Here is a 24,663-nt window from a genome sequence, read left to right on the forward strand (position 1 = left end):
GGGAAGGGAAGTGGGTTATTTCCCTTTGTTGTGAGACTCAGGGCATCTGAGTCTTGGGGTCCCCCAGGGAAGGTTTTGGGGAGTCCAGAGTGAGCCAGACACTGGAATTTCTGGCTGGTGGCAGCACTATCAGATCCAAGCTGGTAATTAAGCTTGGAGGGTTCATGCAGGCACCCACATTTTGGACGCTAAGGTTCAGAATTGGGAATTATGCTTTATGACACCCTGTCATATAAGATGGTATATTTATATGCTAAGATATGCAAATCTGTATTTATTCATGTCAGCACCCCGAGTCCACTGCCCCCCAAGCCCAGCACTATAGGCAGTTGCCTGGGTCACCTTCCCCTAAATCTGGCCCTGGGGACCTCAGTAGATCATCTAGTCCAGTTCCTTGCACTCAAGGCAGAGCTAAGTAATAACTAGACCATTCCTGACAGGTGTTTGTCTAACCTGTTTCTTAAAAACCGCCAATGATAGAGATTCCACAACCTCCTTAGGCAATTTGTTCCAATGCTTAACTACCCTGACAGTGAGGAATTTTTTCCTCATGTCTAACCTAAACCTCCCATGCTGCAGTTTAAGCCCATTGCTTCTTGTCCTAGCCTAAAAGGTTAAGGAGAACAATTTTTCACCCTCCTCTTTGTAACAACCTTTTATGTACTTAAAAACTGTTATGTCCCTCCTCAGTCTTCTCTTCTTCAGACTAAACAAATCCAATTTTTTCAATCTTTCCTCGTGCTTTCTAGACCTTTAATCATTTTTGTTGCTTTTCTCTGGATTTTCTCCAATTTGGCCACATCTTTCCTGAAAGGTGGCACCCAGAACTGGACACAAGACTCCAGCTGAGGTCTTATCAGTGCAGAGTAGAGCAGAAGAATTACTTCTCATGTTTCGCTTACAACACTCCTATTAATACGTCCCAGAATGATGTTTGCTTTTTAATTAATTAATTTATTTATTCTGCAACAGTGTTACACTGTTGACTCATATTTAGCTTATGATCCACTATGACCCCCAGATCCCCTTCTGCAGTACTCCTTCCTAGATAGTCATTTCCCATTTTGTATGTGTGCAACTGATTATTCCTTCCTAAGTGGAGTACTTTGCATTTGTCCTTATTGAATTTCATCCTATACAGACAATTTCTCCAGTTTGTCCAGATGATTTTGAATTTTTATCCTATCCTCCAAAGCACTTGTAACCCCTCCCAGGTTTGAGGCATCATCTGCAAACTTTATAAGTGTACTCCCTATGCCATTATCTAAATCACTTATGAAGATATTGAACAGAACCAGACCCACGACCAATCACTGCCAGATTCCACTTGATACACCTTTCCAGCTTAACTGTGAACCACTGGTAACTACTTTCTGGGAACAATTTTCTAACCAGTTATGCGCCCACCTTATAGTAGCTCCATTTAGGTTGTATTTCCTTAATTTGTTTCTGAGAAGGTCATGTGGGACAGTATCAAAAGCCTTACTAAAGTCAGGATATATCACATCTACCGCTTCCCTGCTATCCACAAGGCTTGTTACTCTGTCAATGAAAGCTATTAGGTTGGTTTGACATGATTTGTTCTTGACAAACCCATATTGATTGTTACTTATCTTTTTATCTCCTACGTCAGGGATTGGCAACCTTTGGCATACAGCCTGCCAGGGTAAGCCCCCTGGTGAGTCAGGCCAGTTTGTTTACCTGCTGCATCTGTAGGTTCAGCCAATTGCAGCTCCTACTGGCTGCGGTTCGTTGCTCCAGGCCAATGGGGGCTGTGAGAAGCCACGACACATCTCGCGGTCTGCACTGCTTCCCGCAGCCCCCATTGGCCTGGAGTGGTGAACTGTGTCCAGTGGGAGCTCTGATCAGCTGAACCTGCAGATGCAGTAGGTAAATACACCGGCCCGGCCCACCGCGGGGCTTACCCTGGCGTGCCACATGCTCAAGGTTGCTGATCCCTGTCCTAGGTGCTTGTAAATTGATTGCTTGATTATATGCTTCATTATCTTTCCTGGTACTGAAGTTAAGCTGACTGGTCTATTATTCCCTCGGTTGTCCTTACTCTCCTTTTTATAGATTGGCACTATATTTCCCCTCTTCCAGTCCTCTGGAATCTCTCCCATCCTCCATAAGTTTTCAAAGATAATTGTAATGACTCAGATATCTCCTCAGTCAGTTCCTTGAGTATTCTAGGATTCATTTCATCAGGCCATGGTGCCTTGAAGGCAGCTAACTTGTTTAAATAATTTTTAACGTGTTCTTTCCCTATTTTAGCCTCAGATCCTACCTCATTTTCACTGGCATTCAGTATGTTAGATATCTGAGCTCTACTAACCTTTTTGGGAAAACTGGAGCAAAAAAGGCATTTAGCACTTCTGTCATTTCCACATTTTCTGTTTATTGCCTTTCCTCCCGATTGAGTAATGGGCCTATCCTCTCCATGGTCTTCCTCTTGCTTCTAATGTATTTGTAAAGTGTTTTCTTGTTACCCTTTATGTCTCTAGCTAGTTTAATCTTGTTTTGTGCCTTGGCTTTTCTAATTTTGTCCCTACGTGCTTGTGTTTGTTTTTTATATTCATCTTCATAATCTGATCTACTTTCCATTTTTGTATGACACTTTTTGAGTTCCAGGTTGTTGAAGATCTCCTGGTTAAGATACAGTGGTCTCTTGCCATACTTCCTATCTTTCATATGTAGTGAGATATTTTGCTCTTGTGCCCTTAATAATGTCTCTTTGAAAAACTGCCAACTCTCTCAAACTGTTTTCTCCTTAGACTTGCTTCCATGGGATCTTACCTACCAATTCCCTGAGTTTGCTAAAGTCTGCCTTCTTGAAATCCATTATCTTTATTCTGCTGTTTTCCCTCCTACCATTCCTCAGAATCATGAACTCATCATTTCATATTACTTTCACACAAGCTGCCTTCCACTTTCAAAGTCTCAATCAGTTTCTCCGTATTTGTCAAAATCAAATCTAGAACAACCTCACTGCTAGCTACCTTCTGAAATAAAAAATTATCTCCAATACATTCCAACTACTTGTTGGATAATCTGTGCTCTGCTGTATTATTTTCCCAACAGATGTCTGGGTAGTGGAAGTCCACCATCACCAGCTAGTACTGTGCTTTTGATGCTTTTATTAGTTGCTTTAAAAAAAAGCCACATTCACCTCTTCTTCCTGGTGGTCTACAATAGACCTCTACCATGACATTACCTTTTTACTCCTTTTATCCTTACCCAGAAACTTTCAACTGGTCTGCCTCCTATTTCCATCTCAACCTCAGTCCAAGTATATAAATCTTTGATATACAAGGCAACGCCTCCTCCCCTTTTTCCCTGCTTGGCCTTCCTAAGCAAGCTGTACCCTTCTATACCAATATTCCAGTTATGTGTATTATCCCACCAAATCTCTGAGCCAACTATGTCACAGTTTTGTATATTCACTAGTATTTCTAGTTCTTTCTGTTTATTCCCCATACTTCTTGGATTAGTATAGACTCTAAGATACTGATTTGCTTCCCCCTCTATAGTTTCTCTTGTCTCTCCTTTGTCTCTGCTATGATTGCCCATGCGCCCCTAGATTCTGCCCTCTATGTTTTTTACTTACCTGTGGCTTTTGTCTTCTGCCCCTGTCAAACCTAGTTTAAAGCCCGCCTCATTAGGTTAGACAGTCTGTATCTAAAGATACGCTACCTGGAATTGTTTTATGAAAAGCTATTTTCTCACTGATTCCTGACAAGCACAACCTACAAACAGTCTTCCTATTTTCAGGGAAGTACAGTTTTACCTCATAATTGAGGCACGCTCTGGTTTGTCTTATAACTGGTCAGGAAATATATTTTATTTTCAGTGAAAACAAAAAAAAAGTTTTGTCAACATTTGTTGTGCTTTTGTGGCTTTTTGTTTGTTTTTAAATATTTGTAATCTCTTCAGCTTTTGAAAACTGAATTCTTTTCTGAATGGAAAATTGATAAAATCTCCTCACAGAAAGTTCCATTTTGTGGAAAAGACATTTTTCCTAAAATTTTGAGTGCAAGTTTTTGACGAATTCTAGTTGGCAGCTGTTTTGTTCATAGAGAACTGGGTTAACAAATAGGAGTGGTGAAATCTGAATGCTAAGAAAGTCTGAACATACTCAAGTGAATGAAATATGCATTGTCAGCTTTACATTAAAATCGTATGTGAATTGTTATAGTTCTGAGTGAATGCCAATGAATCTGATGGAGTATTTTCCTTTAACATCTCAAAATATTTTAATGAGATAACTAGAACAGAATATAACTTATAAGGATCTCTAAGAGAAAAGAAAATTCCCTATAGTTAGGGATGTAGATTTTTAGTTTAACCTTCTGTGTCCCTAATTTTTAGTTTTTTTTAGTTAAGTATTTAACAATTAAACTGAAAAGTTTTTCAGTGATTCTGTCCCTTCTAGTAGGATTCTTTTCATTTGTTGGGACTTGTGTTGGTTATATCTGAGTCACACATATGTTTAATTTTAAATGTCAGCATTATATTAGTATGTAGTTGTGACTGAGCTAAAATGACTGGGATTGCACTGAATAACTTTGTAGAGTCTGGAGAAGACATGCCAAACCTGTGAGAAAAAAAACACAGAAATTGGACTTGTTTTTGGCTTAACTGGCTTGTGAGTTGCTTGTTGGCTAGTTTTTGGCTTGTTGCTTGTTTGGCTTGTAGCTTGTTGTATCTTGCTGCTTCTTTATTTTGATCAGCTCCTGGCAAGCAGGGATGTGGGGTAGGGGTAAGCAGAGGCAAGGGGCAAGCCGGGGCAAAGAGGGAAGAGAGTCGGGGCGCACAGCAGGCCCACCACAGTCCCAGACTACATGCTAGGAGGATCTAGTCACATAGAGTGTTGGGGTTCTTAGGGATTGCCTTGTTCTGAAATGGGATTAGCTTGATTTTTGGCTTAATGTGAAAGTCAGGGTGCTTATTTACCGCGTGAAAATTGGCAACTGTGGTCTGGAGACTCATTCGTGCCTCAGCCTGTGCACTTTAATTCTGAAGATCCATCTTCAGAAGAAGATGAAGTACAACAAAAGAAGATACAAGGTCAGTGGCTCTGGTGGATGGGTGAATAACTGTGTTTGGATATTTGTATTCAGAGGTGCTGGTATTCTAATGATGGCTGGATACATTCAGTCAGATAAAAGACTACAGGATAATGCATTTTTTGTTTGTGTGTAATTGATAAGATAAAGATATCAGGGAAGAAATTATGCAATTTCCCCCCCACCCCTCTAAACACACCAACTTGTTTCTATCTACCCCCCAAACAAGTAAAGAACTACTGTAGAATGACTTGGGTCAAAATATTTAAAAGTGGTCTCTGGTTTTTGGTGGCCCAGCTTGACACTTAGGGCCTCATTTTCAGAGTTGCTGAGCACCAGATGGCTTCAGATCATTCAGTACTCCTCAAAATCAAGCTGGACATGTAAAATTAGAGACAAATTTTGGCCTAAGTGAGCCACGTGACTAAGAAGTTAAATTCAGTATCTGATTGGCTAGAATGCTCCTGTGCATCAGTGAAATTTCCCTCTAACCATTGTTCTGAAAGCTCTGCTCAAATATCTGCAAGATTAATACTTTTTCACTGATATTTGGAAATACAGTATTCTGGATCATGATTATTACTACATTGCAAATTTAGCATTCAGCTTGCCCATCTCTGGTTATTATGTTTTGTGGGGAGAGGGGAGAAGCAGGAAATGTTCTGGCCAGAAGATATGACTCTGCCTTTGCAGAAAACCTCTCTCATTTTGGATAAGACTAATAGGTAAATGTTTAAAGCAATGGCAACCAGCAGCACATGGAAGTCCAGAGGGCCCATCAGCAATTAAAGCATATGGCAGATTCAAATGGCTAATTTAGAGCTGACAAGACAAAAGCCTGTGAAGGCTGCCAAAGAACCAGATGTCTTACGGCTGTAAGACTCTCTGCCACGTACTGAATCTTTGCTTCTGAGTTCTCTAATTCTTCTCCCAGGGAGGAAAAGGAATGTAATACACCGAGGCATTAACAACTTGCCACAGTTTGTGTGCTACCATGTTCATCAAAATGTTTCTGATCTAATTTTTTTAAATGTGTATGCTTAAGGTTGCAAAAATCCTTGATTATTTTTTTTTTGGTAAAATGAAAAATGCTCTGAAGTGACACACATTCTACTTCAAATGGTGCTTCGGTGGATTGATGTCTATTACCAGTACTGATTAATTTATAGGGAGTTATTTGCAGCATGGTATCTGTGAAATTTTCTGATTTGGTCTAATAAAGTTTGCCCCTGTGGCCAGATTTTTTTTTTTTTTATAATATATATAATGTGGTGAGGGTGAGTAACCATGGTCACAGGCTGAATTAAAATGCATACTAGTCCCATTGACTGGAGAATTTTATAGCCTTTGGATGGACATTCATGATTATGGCCAACTGACCAGAACCTGAATTTGCTGAGCTAGTGTGCCTCTAAGTAATTCACATTTTTGAATCCGTATCTGCATTTTCTCTACTAGAAAAACAATATTTCTGTGTTTTTTTTCAGAAGTGGCAAGAAACAAAGAATAAGTCAATAAAGCTTTTCATTCTACCTGAATAAACAGCAAAATTAGAAGCTTGAAGGGAAAATAACTTTTAAAAAACTCTTCTGAGGATAAGACTAAAACACTAGGTTCTAGGTGTCCCTTACTCTTTTTAGCCGTAATCCATTTTTGGAAGCTTTGTTGTCTTTGACTCTGATTCTGTAGGGGTTCTGCATGAATTCTCATTTATGTCAATGGATATCCTACATGAAAAGAACTTGCACAAACTAGCTCTGTGGGTCTTACACAGGAAAAAGTCCATGTATTCAATAGTGTTTTGTTGGAGTGAGGACTGTAGGACTGCATCTAATAGGTGTTGGAAAGTTACAACATAATACATGTCCTTAGGCCACGTCTATACGACGTGCTATATCGGCGCGTTACAATCGATTGCTCGGGGATCGATATATCGCGTCTCATCTAGACGCGATATATCGATCCCTGAGCGCGCTTACATCGATTCCGGAACTCCACCAAAACCAACGGAGTTCCGGAATCGACATGGCGAGCCGCGCACATCGATCCCGCGCGGTGAAGACGGGTGAGTAGATCAATTTTAGATAATCGATTTCAGCTACGCTATTCTCGTAGCTGAAATTGCGTATCTAAAATTGATTTTCATGCGTCGTGTAGACCTGGCCTTAGTCTTTCACTTTAAAAGAACCCAAACCAAACAAACAAGCAGCCAGATCATAATGGACGGTCATCGATTTTTGTTTTAAACCTTTTCATAAGACAAAGTACTTGCAGTGTCAAGGGATAATAGTCTTAGTTTAAGCAGATGTGATATTCATGAGTTTACTTTAGTTAAAGAAATGTATTACTAAGACATTTTCTACATGTAGGGCCTGATTCTGATTTCACTGGTAAAGCTCCTCTTCCATATCTGCATTGTGTCCAGGTTGTCCTACTAGTATTCCAGCTGGTGAAACAATATATTTGTATTTTGAAAATTAAAGTTGAGATTAGGACTGAAAGGAGGCTTCAAAAACTCAGAGGGATGGAAGTCATAGATGTCAGAGGCCCAGAGGCTGGCTCTTCTGGAGCCAGTCAGCAGGCACAGCAGACAGTGCGGAGAGTACACAGAAGTGGTGTTCAAACAACTGTGCAAACTTCCTGCTACTGCCACATTGGACTTTGTTCTTGCTTGCCTTCTGCAATCCTTATCCAACCTTGTTCCTGACTCCTGCTTCACCCCTGGCCAGCTCCTCACTCCTAGCTCCCACCTTGCTCCTGATCTTCACCTTCCTCCAGTTCCTTCCCTTTCACCTTGCTCCTGACCGTCGTCTACCAATACTGGCTCTGATCTCTGCCTCCAGCTCCAGCTCCACCTTTGGCTCTGGCATTTGGTATCTGACGCCACCTCTGATCCTCAGCTTCAATTCCTGATCCTGACTCTGTCTGTACCCCCTGGCTCTAGTATTTGGCAGTTGACTCTGGCTCTGACCCCTTCCCTGACCTGGATGCATGCTTTGCCCCCTAGACCTGATTCCTGCTTAGACCACTAGGCAAGACTGCCTATGTCCCAGTTCCTAACAGCTATACATATTAACTTTCTGTATGCAAGTTGCTCTTGTATATCTTTTAGCTTACAAATTGGAAGGTTTAAAATATACCCTCTTATGACAAAAATCCATAGGTGGTGCTAGATTCATTATCTTCGTACCTAATGTCTTCGGTGATCCATAGAACAAGGCCAGTGTAGGAAACGATAAAACTACTTTCTCCCACACTTCTGCCACTATGCCAAAACCCTGACTTAGTTTAGAAATAATTCAGTTTCCATGTCTAAAGGCTCAGATTTGGGGGGAGGGGAGAGAAGGCGATGGAGCTCTTCTAAGCTCTGTCCACAAAGTAAAGCCTGCACATGTGAGGTGCCAAAACAAAATACCCCTCAAAGTGCAGTTATTTAAAATATGATCACGTGTATGGCTTGGCTCCCCTTCAGTGGGGCTTGAAATATGCCGATGGCTCTACTAGTTTTCTGAGGCCAGGTTCTTTTCCCTCCCCAAAATTAAATGGCAATATCCTCTTAATACCATCCATTTATGGCACCAAAATGAGACCTTGTTCACAGTAGATTGTGTAGATCAGTGACCTCCTTTCTCATGGGTATTGAAATAAGTTAAATGTCAACATTTGTTAACTAACAGCACTGGGCATCTGAACTAACACTTCCTCGAGATGAACAGGCATTTTACTGCTCTCAGCGCTATTGTCCTGGCTCTCTGTTGACTCACCTCTGCCTTGGTTACACTTAGTACATATTTTCTTCACAACCATAACAGCTAAAGACCTATTTTTTGTGCAAAAGAAAGCCGAGATTCTGGAGACTGATACTGTAGCTTCAGAGAGGTGCCAGCACAAAGTGTAATCACATCCCAGCTGTTTGAATCCCATCCATGTCCATTCAAATCATCTTAGTATCTCTGCTAAGACTATCAAGCTCAGTGGAAATATTAGTCTACTATCCACAGGATGGAAACCACTAACTTATTTCAGATAGTTTGGTTTCTCTCTCTCTCCCTCTCTTATAGTAAGGTCCTTGTAGAGATGGCTGCTGGGTCTTTCAACAAACTGATTAGACAATTATAAAGAGATTTTTGCATAGTATTTGTTGTCTTCCATCCCACTTTAAAAACAAAATTCAAAATTGAAATAATTGGTATTAATAAGTTTGTCATCTTAGGCAAAACACTGTCATTAATTGGCCTACCTCTTTTGTCCAAAATAACCATCATTGGGTTGAATATGATTTACTTTTATTTGTAGGGGACATAAAGGAACAAATCCCAGTAGTGCAATACTCTGATCAAACACATAGTAGTAATACAGAAATATGCCAAAGAGACTTACAATTTAAGTTTACAACAAGATGGGAGATGGATGAGGTAAACAAATGGGGTGGTGATTGACTGAATGGGTAACAATAAAATGAGCATCTTTTTCACAGCAGACTGTAATCTCAGTTTACTACCTGCCTAGCCACTAAACTGAGAGTAAGGTCCTTTGAAAATGACAACTGAGAAAATGAGCAGAAGCCTTCTGTGAAATAATTATTGATGCAAATCACTCTGAGGGAAACTACATTCCATCAATGAGATGTTATTTGCCAAAAGATTTGTCCTCAGGCAGCATATTCACTTTCACTACCACTGTTGCTGGTTTCCTAGCTGATCTTACAAATAGCACCTCCCATGTGTTTGTTCCCTGCCTAACATGAAATGATGCAGTGTGTATATGGTGTGTGGTTTTTTGGTAAACTGGGTTAGATCTTATTTGGCCATATTTGACTTGTCTAAACCTTAAGAGGGGGAGGAAATTTCACACAAAGACAATTGTTCAGGTTCTCTTATAGTATTTATATTACACAAAGCTGTGATTAATATTAAACTTGAAGGTTGCTGCAGAATTTGTCCCATCGGAGGACAGCTGCCTTCCACATGGCTAAAGGAATGATTTAGAAAACTATAAAGTGAATATTTGGGAGAAAGTGTGCAGTAGACGACTTTCCACTAAAGAATAACATGTAGCAATACATTACACAATGTCAAAACCAGGCGTACAGCAGTGGTGCTTATTTTCATTATTAGGTTAAGTGCTAAAGCAAAATTCAATTAATAATAAACTCCATGAATTTATTTGAATGGCCAGTTAACATAGGCCCATGAATTTATTTCCATGTGCAATCATTTCAATACATAAAAATGCAGAGGCCCAGATAACATGCATACACTAGTGTACGTTTGGTAGGATTGGTACAAATTGTTAATGGTTGTGTGATCTGGGATTGCACTGAAATACAAAAATTAGAGCTGCAGAGATCTATTAAACCGTCTAGTCCAGTCTTCTGTCAAAGGACCTTATTCCCTATTATGTCCCTAAACAAATTTCCCTGATTCAAAATTTCAGGGAAAAACAGACTTTACCCTCTAGATACTTTATATATGTGGAGTATCAGAGGGGTAGCCGTGTTAATCTGGATCTGTAAAAGCAGCAAAGAGTCCTGTGGCACCTTATAGACTAACAGACATATTGGAGCATGAGCTTTCGTGGGTGAATACCCACTTCGTCGGATGCATCAGATATATAAACTGTCAAAAAAAAAAACTACAGTATGCATAAAAACAACCCAATTATGTAGTGATAACATTAGCTTTTATACAGTGATGTTTTTCATCTTTCCACGTTGAAAGAAAAGTGTACTGTTCCCTGTGCTTCCATTTCCAAAATGGAAAGTGAAGTGACTTGACCAGGTTCACACAAATTAGTGGTATAGCTAGGAAGAGAACACTGGTTTCTTACTCTCTTCAATGGGCCACACTCCTGTCAGTTGGGGCTATTAAAAGCTAAGAATGATGACAATTTTTAAAGGTTCCATCACAATCTCTTTCTCAGACATTTTTTTTCTCTATGCAATGTTAGCAATAATGAAAAGAAAGCTTCAAAGAACTAAAAACCCCACAGGCTATAGGAAATCAAGTCTTGAATGTATCTGCTGGTGTTTATTGTATTTAATGCAAAGTTTCTTGTTTTTACAAGCAAGAAAACTCTACTAAAAGAGAGCATTTGACTGTTCCTCTTGGGCCTTATGGACCTGTCTTGCTCTGACATTCCTTGTGTAACATCTGGTACTTTACTGCACATAGTCTAAAGATAAATACCATACTTGCAATTTGATAAGTTTTAAAAACTACCCTCTTTTAGTGTGGCCATTTATTTAGGTATCTTTCCAAGCAGTAAAGTCCTTTTTACAACAGTGAATTTTAAAAATTCTTTCCTTGTTTCTCTGAAGCTTGAGCTGTTTTTTGTCTCTGAAGAAGTCATGTTTCCAAACAGGATGGATGAACTATTAATTGTGGCGTACATCTTGATAATTATTTCTTCTGCAGTGGTGCTGCCAAAGTGGGTCATCCTGGTAACATGCCTGTACTCCTCCCAGTTCATACAATTCTTTGTCCTTTTTTAACAGACACTGATCATTTAGCAATTTATCTACCAATATTTCAGTAACTTTAGATAAACCTGAAAGCTGGTAAATGTTATCACTAATAGGATGAACCTTTTAAAATGCTGAATCTTGCTTGCCTTGATCAAATATAATGTGACAATTTATCCTTGAAAACTGGGACTAGTTGTCAGGGCCTTACCTAGTCAGGCTTACAAGAATGTTTTTGTCTCGTGTTTTGTTTTTGATTGGAAACCCAAGCATATTCTGGCCATCTGAACTGGTCCCATTCATGTCAACAATGTCTGTCAGATTCAAAGAACTATTTTTTCATACACAGAAGCTAACATACTTTCAGCACAGATAACTGTCTTTAGATAGGAAAAATGACAAAGAACAAATGTGTCACAGAGTTAGAGAGAGCACAGAGTTAGTTTCTCATTCTTTATGATCCTCCATCTTGAATTATTTCACAGCACTGCGTCCCTGTCTGCAAACTGCTAGAAAGACTCCTAGCATGTAAAGGTGCAGCAGTAGTACTGGTACTAATTAGGCCTGGTTTACACTTTAAAACTTAGGTTGATGTAGCTTTAGTGCTTAGGGCTGTGAAAAATCCACACCCCTGAGCATTGTAGCTTTGCTGCCCTAGCCCCTGGTGTAGATACAGCAGCTAGACTGATGGAAGAATGCTTCCGTTGTCCCAGTCACCATCGCTTGGCGAGGTGGAATTCCTACTGAAACAGAAGAACCTCTTCTGTCGTTGTAGTCTGTGTCTACACTATGGGGTTCCAATGGCATAGCTATGGTGCTGTAGCTATACCATTGTAGTGCCTGTAGTTTAAACATGTCCTTATTACAGGGTTTCTATGATTGTAATCTACAAAGCTGCATTCCAAACACCAGGGGGTTCTCTGTGAGGTGATAGTTAGGAGCACTCTCCCTCTTCCTTGCATGATTCAAAATGGTGTCCACAGGCAATCGCTTCTGCCTTTCCCAGCCTCAGAGAGAACTCGGACAAGGCAATCAATCTATATAAAAATCTGCTCCTCTAAGGTCCGAGCGCTTGGTCTCTGTAATGTAAGGGCAAGAGAAGGGCAGACACTAGCTGTGCAGTGTGCCCCCTGCAGAACCTACCTCCTCTTACCCAAGAATCCCACACATCTGGACTGTGGTCCTGTCTAGACTATGAGGACTTTTCTGGCATAGCTACAATGCTGTGGCAAAGCCAACATAATCCCATTGTACAGATGCAGCCTACCCAGATGGAAGGGATTTTTCCATCACTGTAGGAACACTGCCTGCTTGAGCAACGATAGCTAGGTTGACGGAAGCATTCTCCTATCGACTTAGCTGCATTTACATAGGGGGTTAGCATTTCCACGGTGCTCAGAGCTATGGATTAAGTGTAAAGCAGGCTTGGGTGTTGTCTTGGACTCCCCCATTCCTACACAGGAGTAACTTTTCTAGGGTTATGATCTTGCACATTCTTCTCATATTACACTAGTGCCTGGTGGCAGGTTTCATAGGTGTTTGTCCATTCTAGTAAATCAATAAATGACATCTGGTCATCAGGGCTTCTAAAAAGTGGACGTTCCTCACCTGCCTCTCCAGTCTTCCTCCCCTCTTGTATACGGAGATTAGGGCTCTATCCGACTCTTATGGAAATGATGGGACTCTTCTGTTAACTTAAGTGGGAGGGGAATAGTTTGCTTTGTTTTTAAAGTAGATTTGTGTCTTTAATGCTTTGGGGAAGAAAAATGAAGTAGCCATGATGTATACATTTGAAATCCCATCTCTGGTACACAATTTTAGTAGGCACTCTACCTACTCCACACAATGTGTGCACAACACAAAGACTTCCTCTGTACCAGAGGTCGGCAGCCTTTCAGAAGTGGTGTGCCAAGTCTTCATTTATTCACTCTGATTTAAGGTTCCGCATGCCAGTAATACATTTTAACATTTTCAGAAGGTCTCTTTCTCTAAGTCTATAATACATAACTAAACTATTGTTGTATGTAAAGTAAATAAGGTTTTAAAAATGTTTAAGAAGCTTTATTTAAAATTAAATTAACATGCAGAACCCCCCGGACCGGTGGCCAGGACCCAGGCAGTGTGAGTGCCACTGAAAATCAGCTCGTGTGCTGCCTTCGGCACCTGTGCCATAGGTTGCCTAACCCTGCTCTGTACTAAATTGTTGTATTGTCTTGTATCTGAAATGTGCCCTGCTACCTAGTTGTTACTTCATCCGTTTAACACCCAGGGACCACTCTGATCATTAGTGTTGTCCAATTCTCCTCTAAATCAAAGCCAAAGACACACTAGTTTGCCCTTCTTTCTGAGTCATTTGTGTGGCACTGCTGACTGTATTATTAAAGTGATGTGAGCTGTTTGTAATGTCTCTTGAAGTTTTGGTATAGCAAACTGTAAACACTGCTGCTGCAGAATAACTTTACTATTACAAACCATATGTACAGTGTGCAAGCATTAGCTTTTATGTCAATAGTTTCACTTTGTAAAGCCATTTTTAGGATACAGTACACAGAAGAAAAATGTTTTGATGTGACAGATTATTGTGTTTTTGTCATGCCTCCATTAAAAGTGACATTAGTCCTTCATGTGTTCTAGAAGCTTTAGAAAAACAATACTGGAAGACATTATCAGCACATGTCCTATTCTTCTTGGGAAGTGCCACACAGTGCAACAGTATGCAGTAGTGCTGAATAACTTCACAATACAATATTCCTTTAAATAAATGTACTACTGGGGTCAGTTTCTCACTATGCCTCCAGAGGATCCTGGTTCCTCGAATCATTCAATGTGTTGAGGGAGGACACTGACAAAAGCAATGTGTTCAGCAGTGGCCCCTTTCTTACGCTTCAGAAATGAGTATAGTGTGTTTCCACCATGCCTGCTACCGTATGTCAGACTTGGCCATACCCCACCCCAACTGCTCAGGCAATTTTGCTGCTGTCGGATGGCATAAAATGTCTGGTTTTAAGTTTAACAAAATGCAGCAAGGTTGCCTGCCTTCCTCCTTGTTTGGCAAACTCAGAAGGTGTATGCATTAGAATGAATGGAACATATTATCCCCCTTCTGTTTTAGTGAGTTCTGCTGCCTGATCTGAGGGCGCTTTTCATTTTGAGTCCAAAGGCTCACATCTCCTCAGGTGCTTTGGGATCTTTGGAGTGAGGGACAAAGTACTTATAGAGTCATCTTTGGTGATGCTTCCTTTGAGAACTCTGCATACTTAAGCCCTGCTTCTGATCTGATTTGCACCAGGATAAATTAGGAGAAACTCCATTGAAATCAATGGAGTCACACTGGTGTAACACCAATGTGAGATCAAACTCAGACCCTTGCACTCAGCTATGCTCAGTGAAGTTCTTTACTTTGGCAAAACTCCTACTGAAGTCAAGAATAAATTTGCTAGAATGACAATTGCAGGACCAGGCTTAACTATCTTCAGAATTCTGTTCATTACAGGCCTGCTCCTGCAGATCTGAGACCAGGAAAACTCCCACTGAGTTCAGTGGGAGTTTTGCCTGCAGCAGAATTTCAGGACAGGTTCTGATGTGTGCCTATACAGGTGTCTGCTCTCACTTTGGCAACTGTAGGCTTCTTTGGTATGAAATAAAAGGATGTAGGATTCCCTGAAAATTTCATTCTGAATGAAAATCAGTATTGATAGGGAAAAAATTATAGGCTAATTGGAAGGGGAAGAGGAAAAAATGTGGGCGGGGGGGCATTTCTGGTGGGATAGGGGGTGTACACATGACTTACACTGCAGGGGGGATTATCTGTCTTTATCTCCTGCCTGGCAGCAAAATAAAATGTGCTGTTGGAACACAGCTAACTGTATGCTTTCAATTTCCAGTGCTATCTGCATAGTCATAAATATTAGTTTTGCTTATATTAATCTGTAACTATTTGACAGATCACTAAACTATGACAACATATTGATTTCTTCCTTCATTCTTTGCCTTTTCATTGTGTAGATATCATTAAACATACTAAATTTTAATACAAAGGAATAGAGATTTTTTTATATTCATGGATGTAATGTTGTACAAGGGACAGGATTGGGCAGGAAGTACATTATCTAGGTACAACTTCTGCAAAATGGGTATAATGAGATTTAACTCACAAAAATATTGAGAACGCATTATTTGTATTTACTGTATTTATATAATATCTTTCATTGAGGATATCAGTCACAAACTATAATTTCCTGAACTATGTGGTTCTAGGACCTTGCCTGCACTAGACCAATCAATCAGTTGTTCTGTACCATGTGAAATTCAAATGACTGAGGGTCCTGTTGGTACCCACCTGGAACTGGTGTAAGGTCTGCTCTGGCCTCCACATAATGGCTGCCTTATGCCGATTGTGGTGGCTGTTGTTTTTTATAGATGTCAGGATTTCAGGCAAACTCTGTTCATGTTGATCGTGCAGTAGGATTTCATTTCACCACAGCTGGCCAGTATACCAAACGTATGGAAAAAGTGTAGAATTTTATTTCCCTCTCTTTCCATATGCCTGTGTCCCAAACCCCTTGATTTTTGCAAAGAAACTTGCTCATCCTTGGGCGCTCTTCTTCCCTTGCAGGATACAAGTAACAACCATTGTCTTCAGTGGGAATTATTCATATCTTGACAGGGAGAGACTTGGACATTTGATTTTTTTTTTCAACACAAACATTTATTTATATTACAGTAGGGCTCAGAATTATTCCCTTGCAAGGGGCTTGCGATAGGTGCTGTACAAACACACATGAAGATGTGGGGCAAAATTTTCAAAGTCACGATGTAATTTAGGAAAATGAGACTTAGGATCTTATGTCCAAGGTCTGGGGTATGGGCTTGACTTGGTTGTAACTAGTGCTAGTTGCTCTAGGGAAGGCCATAGTCTGCCCCCTATGAACTCTTCCTGCTGCTGCTACTGTTTTCCACAGAGTGAGAGTGGAGGCTGCTGGATTTGGTGCTAAGGGTGGATCCCTCAAGGCTGGGGGTTATGAAAACAAGGGGTTTCTATTTTCTAGATAATTTTAACTAAAACTCATCATAAAAGTGTCATGTACTTGTTTGTTCTTGCAAAAAATGCATATTTAATTGTTGTGCTCAGTACCACGCATAGAAAGTTACATTTTTAAACTTTTTATATTCCTTTTTCGTATATAATTATAACCATGGGACACTTGAAGAGCAGTGGGATCTGATCTTATACTTCCTAAAGTACCATTCTTTGTGGAAGACCATAATGCTTTGGGACTTCCCTAACCTACCTGCACTGTATTCTGACCAGTTATATAAATTACAGTACAAAGGAGGGAAAGCACAGCTAAAAATTCTCCCAAAGGTTGATCTAATCCAATATCTTTTTTAGTTAGAGGGGAAACATTCATGGATTAAGCATCACATTTGAAATGCTTAAACTTAAAGGAGCAAGACTTTCAAATTTCAGCAGTACGGATTCCACCTTTTATCCTTCAGGAGATAAACTGAATGCTAGGCAACTTACAGTGTATGGGGATTTCAGATGACAAGACATTAAAAAATCAGAGCCATGTTGCTAGGAGTCAGAGTGGGCCTAGAGCTCTCAGAACCATTGTGGATCCCAGAGATCCAGACTGATCTCAGAAATCAGTGGGTTTTGAGACCAGATTTCTAGAAGGGGATGCTTTAAGTACTGTGCAAGCCCTCTAGTTGTGCTCAGTGTTCCATGATTTAGAAGTTGCCAAAGCCACGGTATGTATGTAGCTTGTATGTTTGTGTATAGATGGTAAACATGGTTATTTGAGACATATTCAGCCACTGTGACTTCTTTTTTTTTTGTTTTAAACATAACAAAACAAACCACCCTTCCCCTCCCCCCCATTTGCCCTCAGATTACAAAATTTGGAAAAAATGCCACAAAGGGAATTGTTCACTTCCCCTCCCACCTTCAACAACAGGATCTCCTCTCACACCTTTTTCCATAAGAGGGAGAAATCCCCCAACCATTGTGTGTAAAGCACCATGAGAACAGAGGCACTATACCATAGTATATAAATGTAATACTCATTAAACTATCTGAACTTTGACTTAATGTTCCTAATTTTGCTAGCTGCTGTTCATTTGCAAGACATGATTATGCATACCTGGAATAATTAATAACACCAATCTGAAATAAGCAAAGTTCATGGAATGTGATGCACTATAGCCATGTCTATGCATGTCATATTTTTGGTTTTAAAGAGTTCTTCTCTTTCTTTTCAAGTTCTCTTACCTGTTGTCTGCCTCAGTATCATTTTTAGACTCTGTAGGTACCTAATTACTTATGAATCTGAGAACATATGTCATGTAGCTAGCCAAGAAAATTGGCAATTATCAGTTGCAATGCAACTGGTATGTGTAATTGTCACTTTTTCTGGGCCTCGCACTTCTATTGAAATTAATGAACTCTAATTATAACACCCAACAGCCCAGTTGCAAATTGGGGTTAAACCCCCAAAATGCTTTAGCTAATGGATGAGTTTCCTCAGTTTTTCAGCCCATTGGGTGGTTTGAGGCAGGCTTGCTGGCACTCTTCTGGAAATAACTGTAGCAGAACTCCTCAGAGCAGCATAATGGGGAGGAAAGGTAGTGTCACAGCTGCTGCGGGAGGAGGGGGAATTTGCACAAATGCCACGTAGCAAGTAGAGCTGAACTAGGAAAGATAGTGAAATGATTTTTTTGCGGAGGAAGTGGGGCTGTACCTTTTGATTTAACAGGTCTTGACCCACTGACAGGAGCTGATTCTTTTCCCAAGTGGCAGTGGCTATTAGAAAGTCCTTCTGTTCTTTGGCAGCAACAGCTGCTCCTCTCCTACACCTGTCTGCAACTCAGAATTTCCCCTGACATCTTTGAAGGTGTTAGGAAAAGGAGCATATGAGAATATCAGCAGCTATAGGTCAGAGTCCCACCTGAACATCTGCAATTGCCTTCCTGTCTCTTGGTGCTGCTTTGAGTTCTGCTACAGCCATCCCCAGAGCAGCACCAGTGCTCCTGCCTCAAGCTAAGTCTTTTTATTTTTAAAAAGAGGGTTTTTATCCTCAAGCCCCAATTACGGATTTGTTACATTTAAAGCTGTGCTTATCACCTAGATACTGCAATGATGACAGGATACTATAGGTACCTGAATACTTTAGATTGATAAACTTCTTTAAAAGAAAGTGGGGGGTTGGGGTTGGCAGCATCCCTTTTTACAGTGATCAGAGAAAAACGGTGTCCCTTTCTTGATTGTTGTTCTTAAGAGCACTTCACTAATCCCTGGCCTCTTGTTTTCTCTGGCTGTCAACAAGTTCAGTAATGATAGTCACACTTGCTCAATTGTTGCAATTCTGTGTAGCTGTTTGATCTTTTCTGAACTCCAGATTATAGTGAAATAAAGCGATTTCTGGCCAGGACCAAGACCTGTTGAGAAGTGCAAGAGATACCTGGCATCTTGAAAGGATCTTTTCAATATGAAAAATCTTATGTCTGATTTTTTTTTTAAACTTACTATTGTCACAGGTAACACCTATGACTAGTATAAATGAAAGTAGCAGGGAAAATTATTTTTCTGGTTTGTTTTCCCTGTGCATTTGACAGCACTTTGTGACTAGGAAATTTCACCACGTTTGTTGTGTACACCCAGATCCTGTAAGCTTATCAGTATTGGGCTGACTTCTGTATGAAGCACCATATTCCTGGGTCTTGCTGTGTGAAGTAGTTTGCAGGATAGGGGCCATATGATGCAGATAGTTGTTTGTGTGTCTTTCAGAAAGCACCAGGAGAAGAAGTAAAACAACAACAACAAAAAAACACTTAAGAAAATGTTGTGGTTTCACAAGCACAATTAGCAGAGGGAATTAGGGTAAGATATAATACCTAGGGTTGGGCATCTCACCATTCCAAAAATATTTGGTTAACTGACCAGTCAAATATTCATCAAGTAATGTAAAAATGGTCAAATAGTGTAAAGCACTAATTTACTGAACAATAACAACAATACGACTTGTAGTCTTCAATGGGCTTAGTTTGGGGAGATACTTATGCCTAACTGAAAAACACAACTTACTTAACTGAATTATTTTAACTCCATTTTATTGTTTTTCACATTTTTTTAACTTCTAAAAAATGAAAGAATGGTGCCATGATGTACTCAGAAAGGCGCACTGCCTATACGAGGGCATTCTCGCTGGAATATCTGACAATATTTATTATGATAAAGAAATGATAGACAGTTAATTGACATTATTTGACTTATAAATTGACTTGCTTGCCAAGCCTAATAGTACCTGAAACTACAACTTTCTCTTTTAATTGACTGTTTCAACTTGATTGTCTCATTTAAGCCTAGAAGATATAGACAGACATTTTCAATATATTATAATATATACAACTGGTGCTCATGAAAGGTGCCAGATTCACAGTACTGGGAAACTGAACTCCTCCCTAGTTATCTTCAAACAAATGCAGTACAGCCATAATGTAAAGACAATCACCTCTATGGCTGAGGCCACAGAGAGCCATAAATCCTTCAAGTATCAGAGGGGTAGCCGTGTTAGTCTGGATCTGTAAAAGCAGCAGAGAATCCTGTGGCACCTTATAGACTAACAGACGTTTTGGAGCGTGAGCTTTCGTGGGTAATACCCATTTCGTCAGATGAGTGAGGTTGAGTCCACTTCTAAGGGCTAAATGCAGTGCCTGCATGCGTGTCAAGTAATCAAGAGGGTAGTCCGGTATCTGGAGTGTAAAAGCAGCAGAGAATCGTGCAACATTAATAGACAATCATGACGTTTTGAGAGTGAGCTTTCGGGGTGAATACCCACTGACGAAGTGGGTATTCACCCACGAAAGCTCACGCTCCAAAACGTCTGTTAGTCTATAAGGTGCCACAGGATTCTCTGTTGCTTTTATAAATCCTTCAGTGAGCTCCATGTGGATGGAACCCGGCACCCACACACAGCTTATTGTAGGATCCTGTCGTCAGAGGGGAATTCCGTCTCCCTGTCCATCCCTCTCTGATACTGCCAACATGAGTGCTTGTTTTTTGATGCCTGTTCCCCAGGGACAATTGGCCTGAGACAGCAAAACAGCTGTCACATGTTAACTACTTTCTGTCACTACTGGTGACCTAGAGGTGAAAGGCTTCATATCACGTTACCAGTTCCCATAGCCAGCCATTCCCTGGAGTCTAGGGTACAGCTTTTAAACTTCAGTGAATGTGGTTTCAGCAGTGGAATTAATGTGCCTAATCTGTTTTAATAAAATAAAAGTGGTAATACAGTTCTTACTTCCAGGGTTACTTGGTGCTGATAAAGAAATTTGCAGATCAGTTTTAATGAATTTTATACTATCTGTTGAACATACACCATTTTGCTTCTAGTGGTTCCTATGTTTAGCAATCATCCTATCTTTGGTTAGAAATGGATGATGTTACCATATCTATTGATGATAACATTATTTTGGTCAAATATTTAATAAAGATCTGTTCTACAAAAAGTCTGTCTGTCCTATCTACTTACTGAAAAGTCTAGCATAGTAAGAACACCCAGGGCCCAATGATATTATACAGTTTTTCACTGATAGGTAGACCATACTGTCCCCTTTCTAACACAGAGATTACTCTTAAATGAGCAAAGATCTAATATTAAATAATGTAAAAATATCACCAAAATCTGTTATAGCAAAATTAATCATTTTCCCTGGATGTTTTAGATTTGATTTTCTTTTTGCATTCAGTAAGATTATTTAACTGTCTCTTAACCATTTCAATGAGTTTCAGAAAACATCTGTATTCACTTTTACAAGAAATGCAAAATTCCATTGATTTAGAATAAAAATACAGCCTCTTTTTTTAAATCCTCTGTGTAAAAGGAAAGCTCTTGTTTCTAAATAGACTGGTCATATTCGTGCAATCCTACTGCTTTGGAGGTAGCATCCTTCATATTTAAGTATTAGAGAGAAAGAGAGAGAGAGAGAGAGAGAGAGTGTGTGTGTGTGTGTGTGTGTGTGATATTACCAAAAAAAGAACTAGAGCATAATGCATTTAAGACCCAGTGTAAGCCAAAAAGTTAATGGGGGGAAGAGGGGAATAGCCAGATTCCTACCGCTAGCATGGCTGGATCTCAGGAGACAGAAAAAGGCGATCTGAGTATTTTGTGGGTGGTGGTGGTTGTTTTAGTAAGTAGGGGTGTTTAATCGACCACCCTAACCTTTAAGGACAAGTCCAGGAGCTCATCAATCCCAATGCAAACAGTAGTGCAGGGAGAGTTAGAAGCGGACTTACCCGGCATAGCGGTTATTGTAGAGGTAGCTGGGCACTGGCACCCAAGTCTTTAGGAAGAGCAGACAAAGCGGCAGAAGAGCAGTTCTCCGGCCAGTGGGAGTCACGGGGAGGTTCATGGTGCGAGGAACCAGGGATGCAGTTAAGCGCCCAGCTGCAGCAGCCGCGCCGTGTCCAGGTGGCTGGCAGCTCCCGTGCACACAAAGCAGCAACCCGCGCCGATCTCCTGAGTGGGAGGGAGGTGTCGCTGTTCTGCACCAGTAGCTAAGCTGAAGAAGAAAGTTGCGGGTAGGAGGTTGCCCGTCGGCGGCAGGAGCCGCATCGGGCTGTGGCTGGGACAGAAGAGGGGCACCAGGCACGGCTGAGGTTGGCAGGCGCCCGCCCATGTGAGCCGGCCCCAATATACGCTGGAGTCTGACCTCCAAGGGGAGGATGCGCAGCCACAGCTGGGGGGGGGAGGGGCAGAGCGACAGGGAGGGCTGCGGCCGGGGGGCTGGGCGATGGCCGGGGGCTGGTGCGCGGGCGAACAGCTGCACCCGGCGTCCCCCGCTGACTGACAGCCTCCCTCTGGGGAGCGAGGGGTTCCCTGGGATGTGACTGTGCGTGGTCCGGGGGCTCTTCCCTCCACAGATCTACACGGCCTCCATTCGGGGTGGTGCCGCCGGTGGCGCTCGTGTCCCGCCGCCGCCAGCAGGTACCGGGGAAAGGAGCGTTCCCGTGGCACAAGCTGCCCCCGGCTTTCCCCTGGCATTTGACAGTTTCACTGGCGCTGCCTCGTGCGGTGCACGCCTGGGCGCTGCTGCCGCCTCGGCCGGGCAGGGTTAATCCCTGGGCACATGCTTTGCAAAGCTCCTGTAGGCACGATGGCATTTCAAAACGTTGCTGGGACAAGAGCCTCTTTCCGGCGGTGAGCAAAAGCATTTGGTATTTCGGTCAACGAACAACATGATCTGGTTTGTTAAAGCAACTGGGAAAGCCACCAGCCCTGCTTTTATTCTGAGCCTAGCCTGTCAAAGCACTAGCCTAAAATAAATCGCCCCGAGAAGGAGTGATGTGTGGGGTTGTGTTACTCCGGGACAGAGCCAAACCATATACTTACTTTCGGCAATACCACGTATTTTATAACCGGGCATGCCTGACTGCCGGCTACCCACACCTTACTCGGCAGGCTGGTACTGGCACAAACGAATCCAGCAATGCTTGGCCCATAAAAGAGAGACGGTTAACACACGATAAGTGTCATTGCTGGAGATTATTTCAAGATCTCGTTAGTCCTGGAGGGGAGTTGGATCAAAGAAACTTCCATAAAATGTCAATAGTGGAGAAACATGGTTAGAAGTGGTAAAGGAGAGAGAAAGTTGCAAGTGCTACCGAACACCTGGACTTGAAAGGTGCTGGGGTCCAGGAGAGAAACTAAAAACTGGCTATGCTCTATTAATTTTATCACTGTAAATAGTTTTACTCATCGAGTCCCCCAGCCAAATCTTTATCATTACACTTTCCTATTCGTTGAACTGTTTTTTTCTCCTTTGTTGATGTTTGAAAGACCCACGCAAACGGGAAATTCAGGGTAAACAGTGAAAACTGTACGCACGGGGCTATCAAATGTACAACACAAGCAAACAAAAAAGAGAAATATTTTCTCCACAATTCTTTTTCATTTATAGAAATCTCAGAGGTTCCTTGCAAAAATATTAGGTAAAAAGTTCATTCTGAAATGTAACAAATTGACCCTGTGTCTTTATGCAAGTCAGTATAGAAATATTAAAGGGATCACAAAGTGCTTCAAAAATACTGACTCCCCACAGCTCTGAGGTCAGTAAGAGCTATAGGGGGTAAATCATAAAACCAGTCAAGATTTGTACATGAGAGAAACGCTGTTCAATTCCTGATCATGTTTAATTGGGAAAGGGGGAACTTTTAAAAAAGAATTGTATTAAATCGTGCACACTTTGTGCTCAGTGATTGAAAGGCAAGTTAACATTTTCCTTTGTGTCCTTCCAGGGTGGCACTAAATCCGAGGCTAGTCATATGATAGAAGTTAGAGATGAAAAAGACCGATTAGGTCATCTAGTTCATCTCTCTGCCAATGCAGGATTATTTCCTTTTGTGCATTCACCAGTGTTCATCCATTGAGCTGGCTGTAACAAAACAGTATCCTAGCTCCTGCACAAAGGCTCAGCTTCATTTCTGATGTAACTCTTCTGTTTTCAACAGTTTTAGCAGTAGTGAATTTGTCCATTTGTGTGTGTTCTCTTACCTCTCAGCATGTAATATTGCATGCCTCTTGGCTACATTACTTTACATCTACTACAGACAAATAGACACGTTTTCTTGCAAGTCCTTGCATTCATTTTGTAATAAATACATATAATTTTCTAATATGATCCTTGCATGTGGTACCAATAGGTTACATAATTTATTCATAAACATTTTAATAGTGTTGCTTGACCATTTTATTGGGCCACATTTTGATTTGAAAAATCCCCATTCTGCTTATTATTAACTTTTGTGTTGCAGTAGTGCCATAGACCCTAGGCAAGAGTGGTACCCCCCTGTAGTAGATGTAGTAAAAGCATACTCAAATACGTAGTCTACTCCCCTGTCATAAACAGATAGTTAAGGGTTAATAGAACAGGAGTACTTCATGTCTCTTTTGCCTGTAAAGGGTTAACAAGTTCAGTGACCTGCGCACCTGCAGAGGATCAGCAGGGAACGATACTTCAATCTTTGAGGGAGGGAGTGTGTGTGTGGCTGTAGTGTTTGTTGTCCTCTGGGTTCTGAAGTGACTTATCAATTGCGACCAGGTTTCTCTCCAATCTCTCTGATACAGTTCT

The 24,663-nt window shown here is 41.0% G+C and overlaps 1 protein-coding gene across 1 annotated transcript in view; it reads right to left on the reverse strand.

The window, feature by feature from the left end:
* CPA6 (carboxypeptidase A6) overlaps window positions 1-21,945 on the reverse strand; it is a 118,660-nt gene extending 96,715 nt beyond the window's left edge. The window contains exon 1 of the mRNA XM_032804995.2: window positions 21,830-21,945. Within this exon, the coding sequence (XP_032660886.1) occupies window positions 21,830-21,945 (116 nt within the window). The remainder of the gene's footprint in view (window positions 1-21,829) is intronic.
* Window positions 21,946-24,663: the final 2,718 nt, after the last annotated feature.

This window comes from Chelonoidis abingdonii, chromosome 2 (genome assembly GCF_003597395.2).
Source record: "Chelonoidis abingdonii isolate Lonesome George chromosome 2, CheloAbing_2.0, whole genome shotgun sequence".
NCBI lineage: Eukaryota > Metazoa > Chordata > Testudines > Testudinidae > Chelonoidis > Chelonoidis abingdonii.